We start from the raw sequence: 19848 nt of genomic DNA, 5'->3' as shown, positions 1-19848 counted from the left end.
TTATGCATGGGCCACTGGCGGGCCTTTGCTAATGGATAATTTAGCACCTTCTCCCACTCATCCTGTTCCCGCTCCTCCTCTGGGGTCATGTCCCCCAGGCTTGTCATCTTCCCCTCTCCACCGTCACCGGCCCTGAGGGTGCTTGAGAGACCACCCAATCTGCCCTCTTTAAGGGGGAGGTGGTAGAAGGGAGCAGCCTGAGTCCAGGCAGGCTGTGGCAGGGTGTCATTTTGGGGGTGTCCCCCAGGATGAGGGGGGCCCAAGCTGGTCCCCTAAAGGGGGGCTGTGTCAGGATGGATGTACCCCGAGAGCTATGTGGCTGCTTCCTTACTCTCTACCCCTTTCCTCCTCCCTGCACTGCTCCCCTCCATCCACCAGAGAGGATATGTGTTTTGGGAAAGGGTGCCAAGGATAGCAATAGATGCTGGGGTTTCTGGGCACAGATTTCACCTTTGCCCCATCGCCATCCTCCTGCCACCTGATCGGGCCTGAGGCGGCTGGATGCAGCGCTAATACCGTCCGCTAGAGGGCTCCAGCCCCACACATTGTCCTCCCCTTTCCCTGGGCGCGGGGGCTCCCCCAGGCGGGTGGGGCAAAGGACCAAAACTTGAGGCACTTGTCCTCCCCTGCTCCCTGGATGTGCGGCAGAGATCCCAGGAACAGACACTACCCACAAGCGCTTCCTGCGTAGCCCTGTCACTGTCAGAGAATCTCAAAGTTGGAAGAGCCCTTGAGGGCTTCAGTCCTGCCCCCAGCACCGCAGCTCTGGGCACAGCACCCTGAAAGATGCCCTCCGCAGTCACTGTAGTGTCCTCCCAGTCTTTCTTCTCCTCCTTTTAATATTTGTGTAGAGCATCTCCTCCTTTTAATGTTTAATATAGGTTGTGAAGAGCATGCCCGTGTAATCTCACATTAGACCCTGAGGACTATCTTGTGAAGCAAGTATTATCACCCCATTTTACAGAGGAGGAGACTGAGGCTCAGAGAGGCTTACTCACACGAGCTACCTCAGCCAACGCAGCAGATCTCCAAATCCTTGCTCTTCCCATGTTGCAGCATCCCAAGCCCTTTCTTCAAAGTAGACTGGGTGGGGGCGCCACTCTGTTTTTTTAACTTATTTATTTTGTTAAATTAATTTTTATTGGAGCATAGTTGCTTTAAAATGTTGTGTTAGTTTCTCCTGTACAGCAAAATGAATCAGCTATTTTTTAAACTTCTAAATCCCTCTGATCACAATGATCCTGCCCCTAATCACAAGAGTCTCTTTGCCTCGTTTTGTTCTCCCTTAAGAGTCAGCTTTTTGCACGTCATTTTTCAGGTGAGACTGGCCCAGAGACGCAGGATGCATGGCAGAGACCACACAGCAGGGCAAGGCCAGGGCCAGGAAGGCTGGGGCTGCAGGCTTCCCACCTCATGGTGCCCAGTGTGGAGGCTATTTCAGCATCTGGAGGTCACCAGCATCAAATCGTCCCCAGGGACCAGAGCAGGAAAGAACACATTGCCCTCCCTTTAAACCTTCCACCCCTGAGTCTAAGAACATTTAGCACTTGACCCTGTGGGGACACAAACAAACAAGCAGACTTTTCTAGAGGTAGTTGGTTACGATGTTGCCAACCAACGTTGATAAGTCATGTCCCCAGGGTCCAGTACTTGAGTACTTGTGCCTTGTGACCTCCCCCTTTTAAGACCAGAATATAGAGCTCTCTTTTTTCCCATCACTCCTGAACCATCACCCAATAGTGTCCCTGATTCTTTACCTGGAGGGCACTGAGACCTGTGGGAACTGTCCCCAGGCAGGACCGTAGGAGGACCAGAGGGGAGTGTCAATAAAGAAACAGGCTGTGAGGAAGGTGGGGCCACAGGAAAGGTGAGGACACCCCTTTCCTCTCCTTCCAGTGCCACCAAAGGGGAGGAGCCGGGCAGGAAGTGGAGGAGGGTCTCTCAGCCTCACACAGCCTTCTGCCTCCTCCACCACTTCTTTCTTCTAGGTCACCTGGGGAAAGGGACACTGAGGTGGAAGCTCTCGTGACGGGCTTCTAGCTAATGCTGGGGGGACTAGTATGTGAACTGTGGACCACAGGAGAAGCTCAGGCCACCCCTAGGAGTGAGGATACAGGAGCCCGAGTTGGGGACTGTTCGACACCCACACGAGGTGGGTACAAGTGAGGTGTAGCTGAGGCTCCCTGCCAGGCAGTTTACTACCAAGAACAGGTGGGACCAGCCAGAGCAGGGACGCATCTCCTCTCCCCAACCCACTTCTGGTTGGCCCACAGGATTCTGGAGACCCCTGGGATACACCTTTATAAAAGATCACCATGGTGGCAGCCATCAGACCCAAAGAGGGAAGAACTGGAGGGTGTGGGCGTGGAGACTTGTGATCCTTTTCTCTAGTCTAGAAAAGGTCTTTTTCAGGATCTTTAGTGATGGAGACACACATAATTCATTGCTAAATAAACTTTGAATTAGACTTTGGATTTCCCCACCCGTGCTAGGGAGTCACTCACCCTTTCTTGGAGAACGACCTGGGGCCAGATCCCCGGCTTCTCCCGATTCAGAGACTGCCCGACAAGGGTGTCTGTGTGGTGGCCCGTGGGGAGATGCCATGATCAACATCTCCGGGGTCATCCCCAAAGGGTTCGGGATGAATCCCCCATCATCTTGGAATCCATGAATTTCAGTGTGTTTGGAAGCCCTTCATATTTTTGGATTTGACCATCTCTGGGGTTCTCTGTACCCCATCATGGAAACTTGCAGATCTACTCTTGATCTGAAAGTGGCATCTTTCAGGCTTCAGGAGCCCCTCTGAAGTTCAAGTCCATGTGGTTTGGGGCCATCTCATTATTTAGAGTCATACTTGCCCTGGTCTTAGGGACAGCTGCAGAGGGAGTGGGGGCAGCTCTTTCCATCCCCTCCTTGGTCACTTGAGGTCCACGCTTCCCACTTCTAGCGCTGTTCTGCTTTCCTTGAGGCCAGAGGCTGGGATTGCCCCCAGGACATGCTCCACTTCTCCACTGATGCCAGCATGAGTCTGATGACCACGTTAATCATTGGGTCAACATCTTTAGAGTATATTTTGTGGGGATTCCCAAGGGCTTCTGCAGGGCAGGTGGGAAAGGAGACCAGCATTTCTGAGCGTCTTCCATGTGCCAGGCTCTGTATTGAGTGCTGTGGGGAGGGTGAGGCACGTTCGTACAAGGACACTCAGGCTCAAAGAGATAAGTAGTTTTCCTGGAGTCTCTTAGCTCCTAAGTGATGGCCGGCCAAGGCCCCAGTCTTCCCACCATGCCGAGCTCTTTAGAAGCCTCATCTAGGAAAGATAGTGGCGCTGCTGGGCGTGGAAGCACTATCCTTTGTGCAAAGCCAGCAGGACAGGATCAAGTCCCCACTCGGAATATGTTCAGTGAACCCTGGGAAACTGAATGCAAGGAGCTTCAGCCCAGAGTGAGGTCCATCAGGCACCAAGAAAAGCGGCAGAAGAAAACAACTTGATGTAGCCCGATTTAATGAACCAAGTCGCATCATCTTTCACATTTGTGTTGCACGTTTCAGTGTACATCACGTTTTCACTTCCTTTATCTCATCGGACCCTTGAGTTTGCCAGAGGGTTCAAGCATGGAGGAAGGGCTTGGAGGGCTCTGGGGTTCGGGGGGCAGGGGGGAGACGGGGGGGGCAGGCACTCCCGCGGGTTGGTGAGGATGTTGTTTACAGTGGGCGATCCAGACGTGCAAAACAATCTACATCGCTGGACCTACTAAGTAATTTCCACCTGAGGGATTATTCCCCAGGGAGTCAGACCCATTGAAAAAGAAGTCATGAGTACTGGGGTGTGTCCAGCAGCTGTGGGAAGTCTGAGGTGCTTTCCTGATTGGTGCTGCCAGCCGGAAATAACCTCTGCCTCCTTCTCCCTTATTCTGCGGTTGTTTGTGAATCTTTATTTGCCTTATAGGAATGTAAGGTCTCTGAGGCGGGATTCACGCATTTCATCTCTTCTTTCATTCACTCATTCTCTCATTCATGCATTAACCGATTCAATAAGCAGTTGCTGTACCTCCCACATGCCAGCCATCGTACCAGTTCATTACACCTAGATGAACAAAGGACACGAGCTTTTCTCTGCTGGAGTTTACAGTCTACGGGAAAGAGAGACAATAGCAAACAAATAAATACAGAATGGTAAAATTTACACAGAAATTTCACATTGTGAAAACTACCATGGAAGAAATAGCTAACATACAGAGGTGAGAGCAGAGCTCTGGGGAGTGGAGGGGACCTGGCTGCTGTCACCATCCCAGGCCCAGGTACACAACCAGCCTCTGCTGAGTGGATCAAATGGATGAAAGGACAACGCCAAGAAGGAACTCAAATATCCCCCCCCAGCCGGAAATGGCAAGGCAGGCCACGCTGAGTTTTGATGTTCCTCTCATAGTAGAGTGAATTTAGCATAATGAGTACAGAAAAAATGATACTATGGGATCTTGCAGTGCACGGCTATACATATCTGAACATATTTAAATGTGAACAGGAGACAGGTTAGCATGCATACGCTGAGGGAGAGCACACAGATGTTCACGCAGACCCACAACTTGCAGAACCTGAGCCCCAAATGGGGACCTCACGAGGCGTCTGGTCCGCCCACTCCTGCCATGTGAGAAAGTGATCTTAGAGCTGCGAGAATAATGTCTTTTTTTTTTTTTTTAACTTGAAAAGTGCTTTAGGATCTGTCTAAATGTGTTTTAACAAACAACACTCTGAATTCAGGGTTTCAGGTTTGTTAGTTTTTGTTCTCTGTGGAGTCACCTAAGTTTCCAAGCAAAGGCTTTGGGGTAGGAGAGGGCCACTGAGGTGTCCCCAAGTGGCAGGTTTGTTGGTTTCGGTTTTGGTTTGTACCTGAGTCAGTAGCAGCTCCCAAGGATGCCACAACCAGGTGCCGCGTGGAGATCAGAGGCGAATCCAGAAATTTCACAGATGTGGGCTCTGAAGCCAGCTGCTGAGGTTGCCTGCAGAGAGCAGCGCATGCGCACGGACCAGAGTCCTGACCCCACCCCAGCCCCCACGCCCTGTGCTGGATGGCCTTTGGGGCCTTCACAGGAGACCCGGCCAGGCTGCACACCTGCTGGGGGTCCATTGACACCCAAATAGCGGCAGCTTTCCGAGTTTTGTTTTGTTTTTCTCTCATCTCCAATTCTGCTGGAAAAACACCCAAACCCTTGGGTCCGAGCGCCCCTCGCCTAGCAGCACCTGCAGCCAGGGGGCCGGAAGTCAAGCTAGAACGGAGGAGGAACCAGCCTGTGCGTACACCAGGCCCCGGGGGACTGGGCTGGATTCCCCCAGTGGGCAGCGGGGCATGTGCCCACCAAGGGGCGCCGGAGCTGCATTCTGGGAGGAAGAGGGCCCAGCAGGGGCCCGGAGCTGGACTCCTGGAAGATGGTCCAGCGGCTCGACATCCTGGCCTATTAGGAAGGAGTGGGGCCTTTGGGGCTTTGAGACTTGTGAACAAGGGGAAACCTTTGGAGATGGCAAAACTGTCCCAGGGTTCTCTCCCTATGGCTCTCCTCCTCTTCTGACTTAAAGCCTCAGAGTTGCAAAGTCCTTTGAGGAAAGCATGATGTAGTGGAAAGAAAGCTGAGTTTGGATTCAGAAGGTCTGTGTGTGACTTTTGGCCAATTATGGTCATCATCTCCCTGAGCCTCGATTTCCTCATTTGCAAATTGAGATGAAGCTACCCCCCTTCCAGGGTTATGCTGGGGCCAGATCATCTAGGTTCTCAATAAACTCGTATTGGCAGTTAAGAGATGCTCAATATGTAATTATTTGGAGGACCCAGTAAGAGTCTGGTTCATCATATTCTGTATCTTGGTTGTGGTTGGTTATACAAATCTGTACATGTGCTAAAATTTATGAAAAGAATATGAAGTCAATTTTACCATAGAATAAATTTTTAAAAACCAGCATCTGGTTGAAGTCCTTTCCTTTGGACAAGTGTTATGATTCCCATTTTGTAGATAAAGCAACTGAGATCTGAGACATGTGTCACCCCACCAGCATCCCCCAGCTTTGTTTCTACTGCCTGTCGGTTTTGGGGGCCAGGGACCCATAAGACAGACATGGGGACACCCACAGTATAAGCCTCTAAAACAGAAGAACAGACCAGGGCGTGCTTCTACATCGGAACCATGAAAGCGGTGCCCTTTGGGGTGTCTGGTGGACGAGGCCGGCCTGCCAATAGTACTTCAAAGCATTAGGGAAACTCAGTTATTCAAAGATATTAAGTTGTCTTTCAAAAAAGCCAAGGCCTCCCCAGATTCAGGGCAGCCCCAAGGTGGGGGGAGACCCTACTCGGGGGGAGAAGGGAAGACTCGGTCCCACCCCCAGCCGGCTGCCCAGGGTCCCTGGTGGAGGTCGAGGACAGAATTAGCGCCACTATGCAAAGCAGCAGGAGAGGAAGGGCTCCAGCTCAGTGGAGGCAGATGCCAAAACAAGCCAGTTTCCTCTGGCAGCCCAGAGACCAGGGAGGGAGGAGGCCCGCCCCAGCTTGGCCCAGCCTGGCTCCGGGTGGCCACCGCTAGTTGATGCAGAGATTGACCTGAAACCCCAGGCAGGGGGGGCCTTGGCCACCTATCCCACCTGGAATTCCCGGGGGAGCTGCTCTCACCGGTCCCCCCATGCTGGCCTTGGTTCTCTAGTTAAACTGGCAGTTCCCTGAAGGCAGGGATTTCTCCCACCTGTATCCAGAGCATGAATGGCAAAGAGGGGTCCTGGGGTCACCCCAAGGTCAACAGGAAGTGGTGCTCAGCCTGGCTCTGCGCACAGAGGTTAATCATACGTCAGCTCCCAGCCCTGGCCCGCTCCCAGTCACTCCTGCCGCTGGCAGGTTGGGGACCGTTTTGCCTCTGATTTTATGCTGGGCAAGTCTGAAGGGTTACCCCAGACTTCACCACCACAAAGCCTCCCACTTTAGGAACCTCTCTTGCATAGCTCTGGGTCAAATTAAAAAAAAAAAAAATCCGGGCTTGGTGGGGGACCGGGGGTGTGTGGTAGAGGCAGTGGGAAACCCTGCCCTCAGGGAGCTTCTAGTTTAACTGGAGAACAAGGCCAGCAGGGCAGCACAAGGTAGTAGCTACACCAGAGCTGTGGAGACCGCGGTCCAAACAGGGATTAGGCAGGGACTGGGGTGCTTTGGGAGGGCTTCCTGTAGGCAGAGGGCCTTGAAGAACAAGAGAATTGAGGTGGGTGGGGGAGGGCAAGCTTCTCCAGGGCTGAGACCCCTGCCCTACAGAGCAGGACTCAAGTGCTGCTTATTGGCTGAAGGGAACGCAGGGTAAAGGCATCACTGCTGAGAAGAAGCACCCGTCCATTCAGCCCTTCTCCACTGCTCCGGGCCCTGCTAGGTCAGAGCAGGGGAAGAAAGGGGGTCGTGGCCACAGATCCCAACTGGGCCTTCAGAGAGAAGCAGTGAGTGAGCCCCAGAGAGGGCTCTGAGCCCCATGGCAGCCGTCCCTCCTCACACCCCACCGGCCCACGGGTGCCCAAAGATTTGAGCCCAAACAGACACTCTCACCCACCCCGCAACCATAGATGTCACAAGCCTGTGTGTGGTTTCACAAGACACATTGTTTATTCCATGGGAGAAAGGGCTCAAGGCCAGCAGCCCCCTGGAGTCGGGGAGGGCGGGAGAGAGCAGGAGAGAATGGGAGAGGGATGGATGACGCTCCCCGTGGCCCATCTGCGGCCATGTAGAGGGGGGCCGTGGCCCTTGCCAGGCTCTACAGAAGCCGGGCTGCTCTGAGTCCATTTGCAGGTTCCAGATAAGTCTCTGCCTTCCCCGTCCTGAATGGGGATGCATCCCTGCATAGCACCTGCAGAAGGCTGGGTCCAGTCTAGCCCCAGAGGAGAACTCCCTGCTCCAAATCACTGCCCTACGGCCCTTGCACTCCAGTCCCTTCGGCAAGAGATGGGGACCGTGTGCCGGAGGGGCAGGCGCACTGGGTGGGCCAGCTTTGGAGGCTGACAGGGGGTCCGGGAAGAGGGGAGGGGCTCGGAGCCGGGCAGCTCTGGAGCAGTCCGCGAGGGCCCAGTGGGCTGTGCCCAGGACGTGGGGAGGGCCAGCCCCTCACTCCTGGCCCGGGTGCTCACCCACCGACCACTTCACCTCTCCTGTCCGCAGAGTCACTATGTCCTCATAAGTGGCCGTCTGGTCGATGTCCAGGCCCTGGAGATACGGAACGGAGCTCAGGCCTTGGCCACGCCCCGACCGCACAAGGACAGTGCCTCTGACCGCCCCCCACGGTCCTCGGAACTGTGGGGTCCACCCTGCTCCTTACCTCATAGGTGTGATCTTCCTCCATCCCGGCCTTGCTGTCATCCTGGTGGGTGAGGGATGGGGATTAGAGTGTTAGCCTCCTCCACCCTGCGCACTGCTGGGCCAGGCTGGGGAGGGCCGGGGGGATTGGCCTGGGGTGAAGGGTCAGGGGCCAGGGGTCACGGGTCGGAGGGGTGAGGTGCACTCTGCGAGAATTGCTGATGGATAAGATTGGATCCGTGAGTCCACGGGCGGGCTCTGGGGCTGGGGACATGGAGACCCCGCCCATGGCTGGCCCACCCGTGGCCGTGTCCCCGGGCCCGCGGTCACCTTGTCCAGCAGCAGGAAGATGGGCACGATGATGAAGAGGATGATGAGCAGGGTCTGGATCATGATGATGCCATCCTTCAGTGTGTTCCGCCTCTTCAGCTGCGCCAAGGTGCTGAACCCTGGGAGAGGCGGGCGGTGAGGCTGGGGCCCCACTCCGGGCCTGCAGCCCTCAGGACCTGCTCCGCAGCGGCTCGCCCTGGCGCTGGAGGGCCGCGGCCACCCCCACACCGTGGCCCCCCCGAGGGGTGGCAGGCTGGGGAGGGAGGCGTGGCTGGCTCCGTGAGCAGCTCCCCCGCCCCCCCGGCTGGGGCGCGGGCCCCGCACACACCCAAGACCCGGAGCTCGGTGCCGCAGCCCTGCTCTGTCCTCGGGGGCTGCCTGGAGCACTCTTGCTTGCAGAAGTAGACTCCGTTGTCCTGAAACTGGACGCCGTGGATGATGAGCGTGGCCACGGAGCTGCTCTGGTTCTGAAGGATGCGGCCCTCGTCGGCCTTGACCATCTTGGGCTCCAGGTCCGGCTCCTGCTTCTGGAACCAGGTCACATCGCCCGGCTGCTCCAGGTGGCACCTGATTTCCACCATGGAGCCCCGTTTCTTGGCCACGAAACGTGGTTGCTGCTGGATCCGGGCACAAGGGCTTCCTGTGGGCACCAAGGCTGGGATCAAAATCCCGCTCCTTGTCTTCTCGACGGTCAGCCTGACCTCGGGCCCCCGTCCTGGGCAGCAGGGACCCCCGGCTCAGCCCCCTGGTCTGTCCTTGCTTCTCATGGGGTGGGACAGTCCTGAGGCAGAGGTGTGGGGGAACCGAGCCACGCGAGAGGCCATAGGCCAGACGGCCGGACCCCGCCCCTTCCTGGTGGCCCACCCTCCCCATCTGCTTTTCCTTTAGAAGGGCCTGGAACCTGCTGATTCCGTTCCAGGCCGCTTACAGCAGCCTGATGCGGGCCTCACCCCATGAGGCCGGAAGGCCCATAGGACAGCCTCTCACCTGGCCTGGTGCTCTCACTTCTCCCTGCCCTGGGCTGCCCCCCCACCAGCCCCAGATCCTCGGGGGCACCCTGCAAATCCTTAGCCTGGCCATCAAGGCCCCCCACACCAATCCCCTGTCCCCCTCTCCTCCGACACCTCCTTCTCCCCGTCTGCTCCTCTTTTTATTCCTAAACCTTCTTTCCCAGTTTGCCACGCTCCCTCCGCCCACCTGCTCCCAAAAGCCTCCCTCCTGCCTGATTCCCAGTCAGTGGCACCCTAGGAACCCCTGTGACCTGTCAGGGCCCCTGAAGTTACGGGCTCGTGCTGGGGCTGAGCCCAACTCTCCAGCCAGACACACCGGGCCTGCGTCCTCCGTGAGGTTCCCTCGGGCCCCGCCTCCACCCCGGGTGTGGCGCAGCCCCGATCGCTGTCGCTGCCGCTGGAGCACTTAACGTTTAAAGAGGCTGATGGCTGGAGGAGCGGGGATGGGAGGGACCTCAGAGGCAGGCCTTACAGAGGGAGACAGACCCTAAGGAGGCCTGGGGACGGGAGTCCTGGGTGGGGAGACCCAGGGGGGACAATGGCACAGGGGGGACCGTGGGACAGCCCACTGGACAGTCACCAGCTTTGGACACAGACATGCTTGTCCCCAGAAGGGACAGGGGAAATTGCTGACCTCTGGGATTCCGGGAGAGCGCCGCTGTGTTGACCACCGTCTCACCTGCTGGGCGGGAGGAAGTGGGCGGGGCCGTCACTAGGAGTTGGCCGCCCCACCCCTGCATTCCCAGACCCACTTTCCCCCAGGACATCAGCCTCAAGACCCCTCAGCAATCTCCAGCTCTGCTCTGGAGAGACTAGAGCTGGGTGGGGTCACCAGAAGATCCGACTCCCAGCCCCGCTCCTGCCTTTGACCTTGAGCGGGCGCCTGGCTGAGACGGGAAGGGACGTTACAGCTGGAGGGCTCGACTGCCTTCCAGACCAGGAGACCACTTCTAGAACAGGCCTGTCCCAGGTCTGCTTGGGGGCAGCCTCTCCGCTGCCTCCCCCACGCAGTGCCCTCCAGAGCCTGGGGGTGAACCACACTCTTCTTTCTTCCTCCCGGGCCTAGCTCTTCCGCGGTCAGAGCCACCAACCCCTCAAGCCCCGCTCAGCCTGACACCCTCCAGGCGGGAGAGGGGCTGGGACCGCAGAGCCCTGAGCCCATCCGCGTGGCTGGTACCCCCAGACCTGGTCCCCAGGGCTGTCAGAGGGAGACAGGAGGCAGAAAGTGTGAGCGACAGAAGGAGGAGGAGGAGGAGGAGGAGAGAGCGGGAGACAGAACCAGTGGAAACAGCGAATCCCGCAGGCCTCCCGGCTCGGGCTGTACCTGAAAGGAGCAGAAGCAATGCCACCAACCAGTTGCTGAGCCCGGGAGACAGCGCCGGCCCTGCCATGCTTGCCCCTCCGTCTCCTGCCCCAAGCCTGTGACCACGGAGGCTCCGGGGGGAAACGTGTAACTGCCCGGGCTGCAGCCTGTCTCCTCCCCGCCTCTTCCCCACCAGGCCCCTTCCTGCCATGCAAATTGGGACCCAGGGGAGGCACCAGCTCTCTTGGGACCCTGGGGGAGGGCAGGCCCTTTTGTCAGCTGTGCCTCTAAGGCTCAAGGGTCACCCCGACTTGAGCACTACAGCTGGGGTCCAGGGTGGAGGCCCCTGGGAGGCAGGGGCCTCTGCGTCCTCTGTGTCCCCACCTCATCCCCTGGGGCCTGCCAGCCTCCCTAATGGCAGCCTGGATCCCCAGGCACTTAGCTGAATACACACAGGTCCTGTGGATGGATGTGATCCTAGCCCCTCCACCCTGGACCAGCTTCTACCCTGCGGGAAGAGGGGCACCCAGGAAGGAGGGGGCAAGGGTGCTTGGGCACAGCTATGGGCCCAGAGCACAGCCTCTTAGCTGGAGTGCATGTGGCCATGTTGGGGGTTGATGGAGATTTAACCCTGTGGAAGAAGGGAGCCTCAGAGGTTCTTGAGCAAGACCAGGCCACGAGTGGCAGCTGCTTGGGAGGGGCTTTGGTCCAGGCCCTGGCGAGAGGTCCCCCTCCCTCACTTGGTGGGACAGTTTGCTGCCTAAGAGGGTGGACTTAGGTGTTGACGGCTTAGAGAAAACCCACCACTCAACAATCAGGGGCCTCTCAGGGCACTGAAGTGTTATCCACAGCTCCAGGGGTCTTGGGCAGAGGACAGGAGGCTAGTACGGGGGAGCTTCAGGTTCTGAAATGAAAAGGCTCTCTGGCTTTATCTCGCCAGTCAGCAGAGTGGTGGATGAAACCATAGAGTCTAGGAGCTTGTCTAAGCTTAACTTTGTGCCCCTGCCTCTGGATCAGACACAACCCTCATCCCTAGGCTGCTTGAGGGGAGGTGTCCTTGTGCAGTGCACAACCTGCTCAGCTGCACATGGCAGGCTTGCATCTCTCAGCTCCACAGCTGAGTCCACTCTTGAGTTTTATGGCAGCTTCTTTACTCTCTCGTGGCCCCCCTCTCTCTTCTTCCAACCCCCTGGAGGGGAAGGAAGACACACACCCTGTGTCCTCTGCCTGCATGTTCTCCTAACCACCTTCAGTTTTCAAACAGCCTGTGCTGCTGGCAGGTCTGTTTGGGTTCAGGGAGTCATGGACCTGCCTCCCAGGCCAGGGTTGGTGGTGGGGAAAGCAGAGGTCTGGGCACTGCCTGCTCAGTCCTGGACATAAGCCTCACCTGGGAAGGTGGGCGCCGCCCCCCAAGGAGCAGAGGCCAGGACTGGAGCTGTGGAAAGTGGGGACAGGAGGGCTAAGTTTCCATCCAAGGAACAGTGCGTCCCCGGCAGTCCCAGATGTTCTTGTTGTTTCCAGATGTTCCAAATGAGAAAAAAACATTTCTCTGAAAAGGTGTCAGATGTTCAGTTCACAGAACAAACAACCTAGGAATATAAACATCACCTGAGGTCAGCTTGGGGACCAAAGGCCCCTGGTGCTGGTGGGGGTGTTTGGAGACTCCCCCAGAGGAATGGGGGAAAATCCAGGGGTCTCTTCATTTAGCAAAATACCTCCTGGGGATGGAGGCCTTGGTTAACTTTGGGGCTAATGTCCCCCAAAGTTGGGAGGAAGACGGAGAATGCTTGAAGTGCACACATGTGTGTGTGCGTGGAGCTGCTGACATGGGTGTGTTGCCAGGCTGTGTGGTGCGGGGCTGCTGGGGAGCTGGTCCTGCGGTCCAGGGCCACTCCAGGGGGCGTGGAGGTTGGGAGCACAGTTGGTACCCTCCAAACACACACACATCCGCATCTCTCGTGGGCAGAGATGCAGATGTGTCCTTTGGACTTCATTCCCATTCATGCCAGACAGAGATCTGTTTTCAGGAAGGGGTAGGGGCAGTGGGGGCCCCACCGTCTGCAGGGTTATTTGTCCCAGATGGGGCCATGCTGTTCCCTCCCCAGTGACAACAGTACTAAGCTCTGTCCGGGGCTCGTGACGCCTTTTCTCTCCTGGAACAGGAGGCCCCGTAAGCCCACTCCCGCCTCTGCCGCCGGCTGCCCTGGGCTGTACACCCCGACAACTGACAGCCCCTACCCCACCTTTCCTGGAAGATAGTATCAAAATAAGAGAGGGGCTGCAGGGCAAGGGGACACGGAGCTCAGGGGTTTGGGGAAGCAAAAGGGCAGGGACCCCCCAGCAACACTGGGAAGTATGGAGGGGAGGGCCAAACTTCAGTTTGGAAAGAAGGGCTCGACCTCTGTCCTCCCCGCAGTCCTCTCTTACTGACTCTACTCGGCTTGTTACCAGGGGTAGCCTGCAGTCTCAGAACGATGTGGGTTTGAATCCTGACCGTACGGTATACCAGCCAGGAAGCCTCCCCATGTTACCTGGTGGTTCTCAACGAAGGGTGGTCCTGCCCCACCCCGAGAGCATTGGGAAATGCTTCAGGGACATTGCTATGGTCCAATGACCAAGGGACACCACTGGCATTCATGGGCCAAGGACAGCAAAGACCCTGCAGTGGGAGGGGCAGCCTCTCACAAAGCAGAATTTCCTTGCCTCACTTGCCAACTGCACCCCAGTTAAGCAGCACACATTCTAAACCTCTCAGAGACCAAATTTCCTCATTTGGGTAAAATAGAAATAATTGTAATAATATCTTTGTAAGGCGATCATGAGCCTTGAAGGGACTCCTGTATCTGAAGTGCTTGGTGAGGTAGCTGGAAGCACGGTGCACCCTCAGGAAGGTGGTGCGTAGCACTGATAACAGGAGGGGTTTAATTCTGAAACAGGAACCTTGGTTATGTATGTTTTTCACCCAGGATTTTGCCTTTGTTCTTCTACCATTCAAGGCTCAGGGGAAGGGTGTGCCGGGGCACCTTCAAGGTCGCCTGTCCTCGGGGCCAGAGAGGGCCCTGGGTGAGGTTTGGAGAAACTTAAAGTGAGGAGGACCCCCCCACCCCCACCCCACGCCCCGCAGAGGGACGTCAGCGCTCCGGTGTGGGGCTCAGAGAACCCTGCAGGGATGACAGACCCCTCCCCTACAGGCAAAGACAACCAAAGGGTAGGAAGGGGCTCGAGGACACGGCTGAGGGATGTCGGGGTGGCCTGTGGGTGTCCGGCCCCAGCCCCCATGGGGACCCAGAGAAAGGGGATACAGGCATCCTGAAAGGGACTAGGGATTTCCTAGTTTGGAGGGATGCAGCCCTGGCTGTCAGAAACCAAGTTGTGGAAAACAGAATTATATCTACAATTATATTTCACCCACTGGGATTGTGGCCTGGGCTCACCACATAAGATTACTCTTTGTCACAGGTCCATGGCACCCTGGGTTCTCTGGGGTCAGGTGTCAGAGGCAGCATCCTGGAGGGATTGTAGCTCTGAGGAGAGGGAGGGGCCACACCAGGTACCCACAGGCAGCTTAGGGCCTCTGAGGGGCAGAGAAGTGATGGGGGCTTCCAGAGAGGAGGGGCTGGGAACACGGGTCCCAACACCTACTTCCTGGGTGCCGTCGCGGGCAGGGAGATGCAGTGTGGTCTTGCCTGTAAAGGGACTGGGCAGGGGCGTGCTGACTCCTGACCTCATCTGGCCTCTTGGACTCCAGCTGTGAGGCTGGAATCCCAGCCTCTTTTTGGAGGGGGCAGCAGACAGCCAGACAGAGCCAGAGCTGGGGCCCTCCTCCTGTCCCCCCAATCCCTGGCAGCTCCCCAGGTCTTGGCTCCAGTCCCCGCCAGCCCTTCCTGCTCCCCTTGGCTCCCGTCGACGTCCGCACGCAGAGGCGCAGAAGGAGAAAGCCCACATCAGAGGCACCGGGGAGGTTTATTATAAGAACTGTACAAAGGAACCTGTCTGCTGGCCTGGCCTGGGCCTGTTCCCACCCGGTCAAGGCGCGATGGGTGTGGGTCTGCAGGGGAGGAGGCCACACGCAGGGGGAGGCCTGGACCCCACTCAGCCACGCTGGCTCTGCCGTCTGCACACCGTCCGGTGGAAAGTCCAGTCCGGCAGAGGCTGAGGCTCTTGGAGCCACACTAGTCCGGGCCCCAAGGAGGCACGAAAGGCAGTGGGCAGGGTGCTGGTCAGAGAGGAGGCTGACCCCTGCAGGATGAACTTCTGCAGAAAGAGCCAGAATTGCTGCAGGAAGAGACGGAAGGAGCGGGGGCCTCCTTCCAGAGAGGACCCAGGCGGCGGTGGGTGTGAGGAAAAGGAGTGGAGGAAGGCAGAAGAGTGGACTCACGGGGGTGAGAGAGAGGGATGCCCAGGCAGGGCGGTAAGGAGGCCGGCAAGCGGGGCAGCCAGAGAGGAAGGCTCTGGCCTGTGGGTGTGCACACACGCAAACACACACACATGTTGTTTTGGAGGTTTTGCTGCTTCCTGAGTTTTAATCAAACTGTTCACAAGAAACAAGAAGAAAAAGAAGAGGAACTAGGGCAAAAGGGGACTCAACGTGCAAACCTTACCACATGTGTTCACACTCACAGACACACTCACAGCACAGGGACACTCAATCGGACAGGCCTACAGAGGACACACACACACACACACACACACACCAGCCAGACACTGCAGGGCACACTGACACACACATACACAAATATACTCATACACTCACGCAAATGCAGGCTCCGAGGGACATAGTGGTACACACACACACACACACACACACACACACACAGCTATACGCACAGCCATAAAGCCGACACATGGGCACACACACAGGTGAGTAAATCTAGCAACGACCCCTGAGCCGGTGTCTCACCCCTCCTCCAAGCTCAGCCTCTGTTCTTGGGAGCCGGCAGAGGCCTGGCACCGCCACGGTCAGCAGTGCCAGCAGAAGTGCTGCCCGGCTTCCCAGGTGGGAGGAAGTTGGAAGGCTGGGCCTGAGCCAGGTGAGCAGTGCCTCCCTCAGTGTGGAAACCTTGAACATGGGCTCAGCTAGAACATTCTCAGGATCACTCTGAGGAGGGGAAAAAGGATGAGGAGGGAGGAAGAGATGGGTGTGGTGGGGATGAGGAGGAGACCGCTGGGGTCGGTGAGGCTGCCGGGAGCCCCAGTGGTGCTGATGGAGGAGGGAGGGAGGGAGGATGGGAGGGAAGGGAGTCTTCTTCCTGAGCACCAGGGTCCCCGACCCCACTCGAGATCTGGGTGCTCAGGCCAAGAAAGCCCCCAGTGTAGCGATACACTGGTGGGATCCAACCTGGGCTACCCACCCGTGCTTTCTAGAAAAAGACAATTCCCAAGACGCGTCCTCCCTTCTGCTGTTCTCCCAGGGGCCAGCCAGGGAGCCGGGGGCCTGGGCGATGCACAGCTCGGGGAAGGGTTTCCGGGGCCACAACCCGGCCCAGTGTGTCAGCATCCAGAGGCCCATCAGGTTTGTGGAGCCATTTCTGGACCAGTGATGTTTCCCTTTTCCAGAGAATTCCTGAGCTGGCCGGGTGAAGCTGTATTCCAGAGTCGGGGGAGGGGGAGGGCTGGCAGGCCCTGGGGTCAGGCGTCTGCCCTCACTGAGGTTAAGACTTCCTTGTCCTGGAGGGAGCTGAGCGTGGGGGCGCCTGAGCCACTTCCTGGGGAGAGGTCAGTAGCCCTTAAGACTCTGGTGGCAGGAGGGCAGCCAATCCCTCCATCACAGGCCAGCTCCTCCCCAAGGAGGGAGCAGAGATTCTGATGTCCTGCCCTCCCCTGGGGCCACGAGGAGGGCAGCAGGGCCCACGAGGAGGTGAGAGCAGCTTGAAGGTACAACCAAGGAGGCAGCAGCCTCTGGCTCAGAGTGGAGCCTTCAGGTACAATCCCTGTTTTCCACGGCCTGGGGGACAGCCTAGCACGGCCAAATCCTGGCCCCAACAGGGAGCTGGATCAGTCCCAGATGCGAAGCCCTCGCTCCCTCAGCAGCGGGCACCGCAGGGGGGCTTTGGGGCTGTGCCAGGCCCCGCTGGCCACCTCACCGCTGCCTGCTAGACAAGAGACTCTTTGACCCCTGGGCGCACCGTCTGCCCCGGGGGAGGGGCGAGAGGGAGGGCAGTGTCCGCAGGGCTGATGGACGTGAGCCCCGTGGCAGGTCCAGGGTCCCCTGCCGAGCCCCTCCCCTCCCCCTTGCTCCGCACACTGCTGTTCCCGTTCTCAGGGCCATACATCTTGCTCATGGTGTCGGCAACCAGCCCCTCCTTCTCGGGGGCCCCGTCCCCGCTGCCGTCCTGGCTGTGGCGGTACATGTAGGACGCCTGTTTCAGGGAGCGCTGCAGCAGGTGCCGGCGGTAGGCCCTCTGGATCTTGATGGCGCACACTTCCTCGTGCTTCCTCTTGAGGGTGGTGGTGATGGGCTCGTAGGAGACCTTGGAGGGGTTGGCGGCCATGAACTTCTCCTCCATGGTCTCCTTGAGCGCGTCCATCTCCCCAGAGTCGCCCAGGACCTCTTTGGTCAGGGCGAAGAGGATGTCCAGGCAGTGGATCTTGTCCCCCGGCACCATGGGCAGGTCCATCGTGATGAGCTTGATCTTGTTGGGCTTGGCGATCCTCAGCGGCTCCTGCAGGGTGTCCACGAAGTCGGAGAGGCGGCTGTAGTCGATGAACTGCGTGGCGTCGGGGTCAAACTTCTCCCACGTCTCGTAGAACATCTCGAAGTCATCCTCCCCGAGAGGCTCGCTGCTCTCCTCCGTGGCCACATTGAAGTTCTCCAGGATGATGGCAATGTACATGTTGACCACGATGAGGAAGGAGATGATGATGTAGCTGCAGAAGAAGCAGATGCCGATGGAGGGGTTGCCGCAGTCGCCCTTGACGCTGGTGCCTGGGTTCTCCAGGGTGGGGTCACAGTCGGGGGGCCCGCTGTTGAGGATGGGGTTGAGGAGCCCGTCCCAGCCGGCCGACGTGGTGATCTCGAAGAGGCAGATGATGCTGTTGCCGAAGGTCTCAAAGTTAAACATGTCGTCGATGCCCGACTCCTTCTTGACGTAGGCGAAGTTGGACATGCCGAAGATGGAGTAGATGAACATGACCAGGAAGAGGAGGAGGCCGATGTTGAAGAGGGCGGGCAGCGACATCATGAGGGCAAAGAGCAGCGTCCGGATGCCCTTGGCCCCGCGGATCAGACGCAGGACGCGCCCGATGCGCGCCAGGCGGATGACGCGGAAAAGCGTGGGTGAAACGAAGTATTTCTGGATCAGGTCGGAGAGCGCGAGGCCTGCGGGGAGGAAGCGGTGAGGACGGCTGCCCTCAGGGTGGGCGGCTGGGTGGGGAGCGGCAGGGGGGCACGCGTGGCTCCAGGGGGCCCGGCCTGCTGGGCTTTTCCCCAGAAAGGAGCAGTAGAGGCTCGCCGCTCAGAGCACAGCCCAGACGGCCTGGCCCGGTAGGCTCTCCCCGGGGTCTTGGGGCCCAGGGCTCCTTCTTTGCCCTGACACAGCTGCATGGAGGTGGGATGCGCCAAGGCGAATGGTGGGAGGGGAGGGCCCATTGCCAAGGCTGTTTGCAGATGCCATGGATGAGAGGGCGGGGGAGCACAGCTCTGGGTGTGCGACTGTGGGCCTGTCGCCTGACTGGTTTGTGACTCATTTTCCTCATCTGTAAAATGGAGGTGACAACAGTGCCAGCCTCAGGACATTTGTTAGGAACAAGTAGTGAGCTAATGCCTGTGAAGTGCACAGCACAGGGTCAGGCAAATAGTAAGTGATTGATAACTGATAGCTCTCTACTAACATAATCACACACACTCCTGTGTGTAAGGATACTAGAACCATCTTCTTACGTTTTTCCAGAAGCACGTGGGCACCTGAGTGTGTATCCACTGGACAAGTCAATGTGTCTTAGCTGTCATCACGCGTGCGCAGGTGACAGGCTGCCCGGGAGTCCACCATACATGCCTTTGCGCATTAAGTGTAGATGCCAGGTGCACACGCGTGTGTGTATGTGTGTGTGAGCATGGTGGGTGCACAAGCAGGTGTGTGTGTGGCATGAGGATGGGAGCACCGGACCTTCCCGAACGACTCAGCCCAGGCTGGCCCCGCTCACCCACGATGGACAGGATGACAACCACAAAGTCGAAGATGTTCCAGCCGATGGTGAAGTAGTACTGGCGCAGGGCCAGCATCTTGAGCACACACTCGCCCGTGAAGACGATGATGAAGACCATGTTGATGTTGTAGAGGATGTCCACCTTGAGCTGGCTCTGGTCGTCCGTCTCCACCATCATGGTGACCATGTTGAGGCAGATAAGGATCATGATGGTGATGTCGAACGCCTGCTTCGTCACCAGGTCGTACACCATGCCCTGAATCTTGTTCTGCACCCGGGACGGGAGTGCGGGGATGCAGGGGGAGGGCCGTGGGGGGCAGTGGTCAGGGCAGGAGGTGGACCAACAGGAGACGCAGGAGGACACGACAGCATGACAGGGAGAGAGAGGGAGAGGGAGAGGAGGCGTCAGGGCTGGTGGGGCAGTCAGCCAGGGCAGGGCGGGGTCCGTGGGCATCCTCCCTCGCTCTGGGACCTTTCCACCCATCAAGATCCCCCAGCAACCCCTCATCCTTCTCCTGAAGTCATTGCTCGCTGGGGGGCTGTCTGGACATCCTCTTCCCGTTCCAGGGGCCCTTGCCCCAGAGGCCACCAGCTGAAGAGCTGAATGGACACTGAGGGATGTGCAGGACTGGGCCAGGGGTAAACGCGTGAGTGGAGTTTCTCAGACAGCGGCTGCTTGTGCATGAAGTGTCTGTACGGTTACAGAGAGGCGCCCTTCCCGGCAGGTGGACCCAGCCTCACGCCAGAGACACAGCCTGGTG

General features: G+C 58.0%; 2 protein-coding genes across 3 annotated transcripts in view; both read right to left on the bottom strand.

Moving 5' to 3' along the window:
- Positions 1 to 8110: 8110 nt before the first annotated feature.
- On the bottom strand, positions 8111 to 11030 carry CD79B (CD79b molecule). 2 transcript variants are annotated; one of them, XM_057716707.1, is made up of 6 exons: positions 10964 to 11030; positions 10274 to 10321; positions 8958 to 9269; positions 8630 to 8748; positions 8322 to 8363; positions 8111 to 8209 (listed from the first exon to the last, which is right to left on the bottom strand). In XM_057716707.1, exons 1-6 carry the CDS (start codon positions 11028 to 11030, stop codon positions 8111 to 8113), a joined length of 687 nt encoding a protein of 228 aa, XP_057572690.1. The 2 variants fall into 2 exon arrangements, with proteins under 2 accessions (XP_057572690.1, XP_057572691.1); XM_057716708.1 differs by having other exon boundaries at positions 10274 to 10318.
- Positions 11031 to 14901: 3871 nt separating this feature from the next.
- Positions 14902 to 19848, bottom strand: part of SCN4A (sodium voltage-gated channel alpha subunit 4) — a 28768-nt gene continuing 23821 nt past the window's right edge. The window contains exons 23-24 of the mRNA XM_057715223.1: positions 19085 to 19355; positions 14902 to 18260 (exon numbers count right to left, since the gene is read on the bottom strand). Coding sequence (XP_057571206.1) covers positions 17035 to 18260; positions 19085 to 19355 — 1497 coding nt within the window. The 3' untranslated portion in view covers positions 14902 to 17034. The remainder of the gene's footprint in view (positions 18261 to 19084; positions 19356 to 19848) is intronic.

Source organism: Hippopotamus amphibius, chromosome 17, assembly GCF_030028045.1.
Source record: "Hippopotamus amphibius kiboko isolate mHipAmp2 chromosome 17, mHipAmp2.hap2, whole genome shotgun sequence".
Taxonomy (NCBI): Eukaryota; Metazoa; Chordata; class Mammalia; order Artiodactyla; family Hippopotamidae; genus Hippopotamus; species Hippopotamus amphibius.
The sequence above is the reverse complement of the archived record's forward strand: the minus strand, read 5'-3'. Positions and strand labels throughout refer to the sequence as shown.

Coding starts and splice junctions, on each gene's coding strand:
- CD79B (XM_057716707.1), bottom strand. CDS start 11,030: ATGGCAGGGCCGGCGCTGTCTCCCGGGCTCAGCAACTGGTTGGTGGCA. Junction 8,749..8,957: donor CACCGAGCTCCGGGTCTTGG/GTGTGTGCGGGG, acceptor CGCCTCTCCCAG/GGTTCAGCACCTTGGCGCAG. Junction 8,364..8,629: donor TCTTCCTGCTGCTGGACAAG/GTGACCGCGGGC, acceptor CTCACCCACCAG/GATGACAGCAAGGCCGGGAT.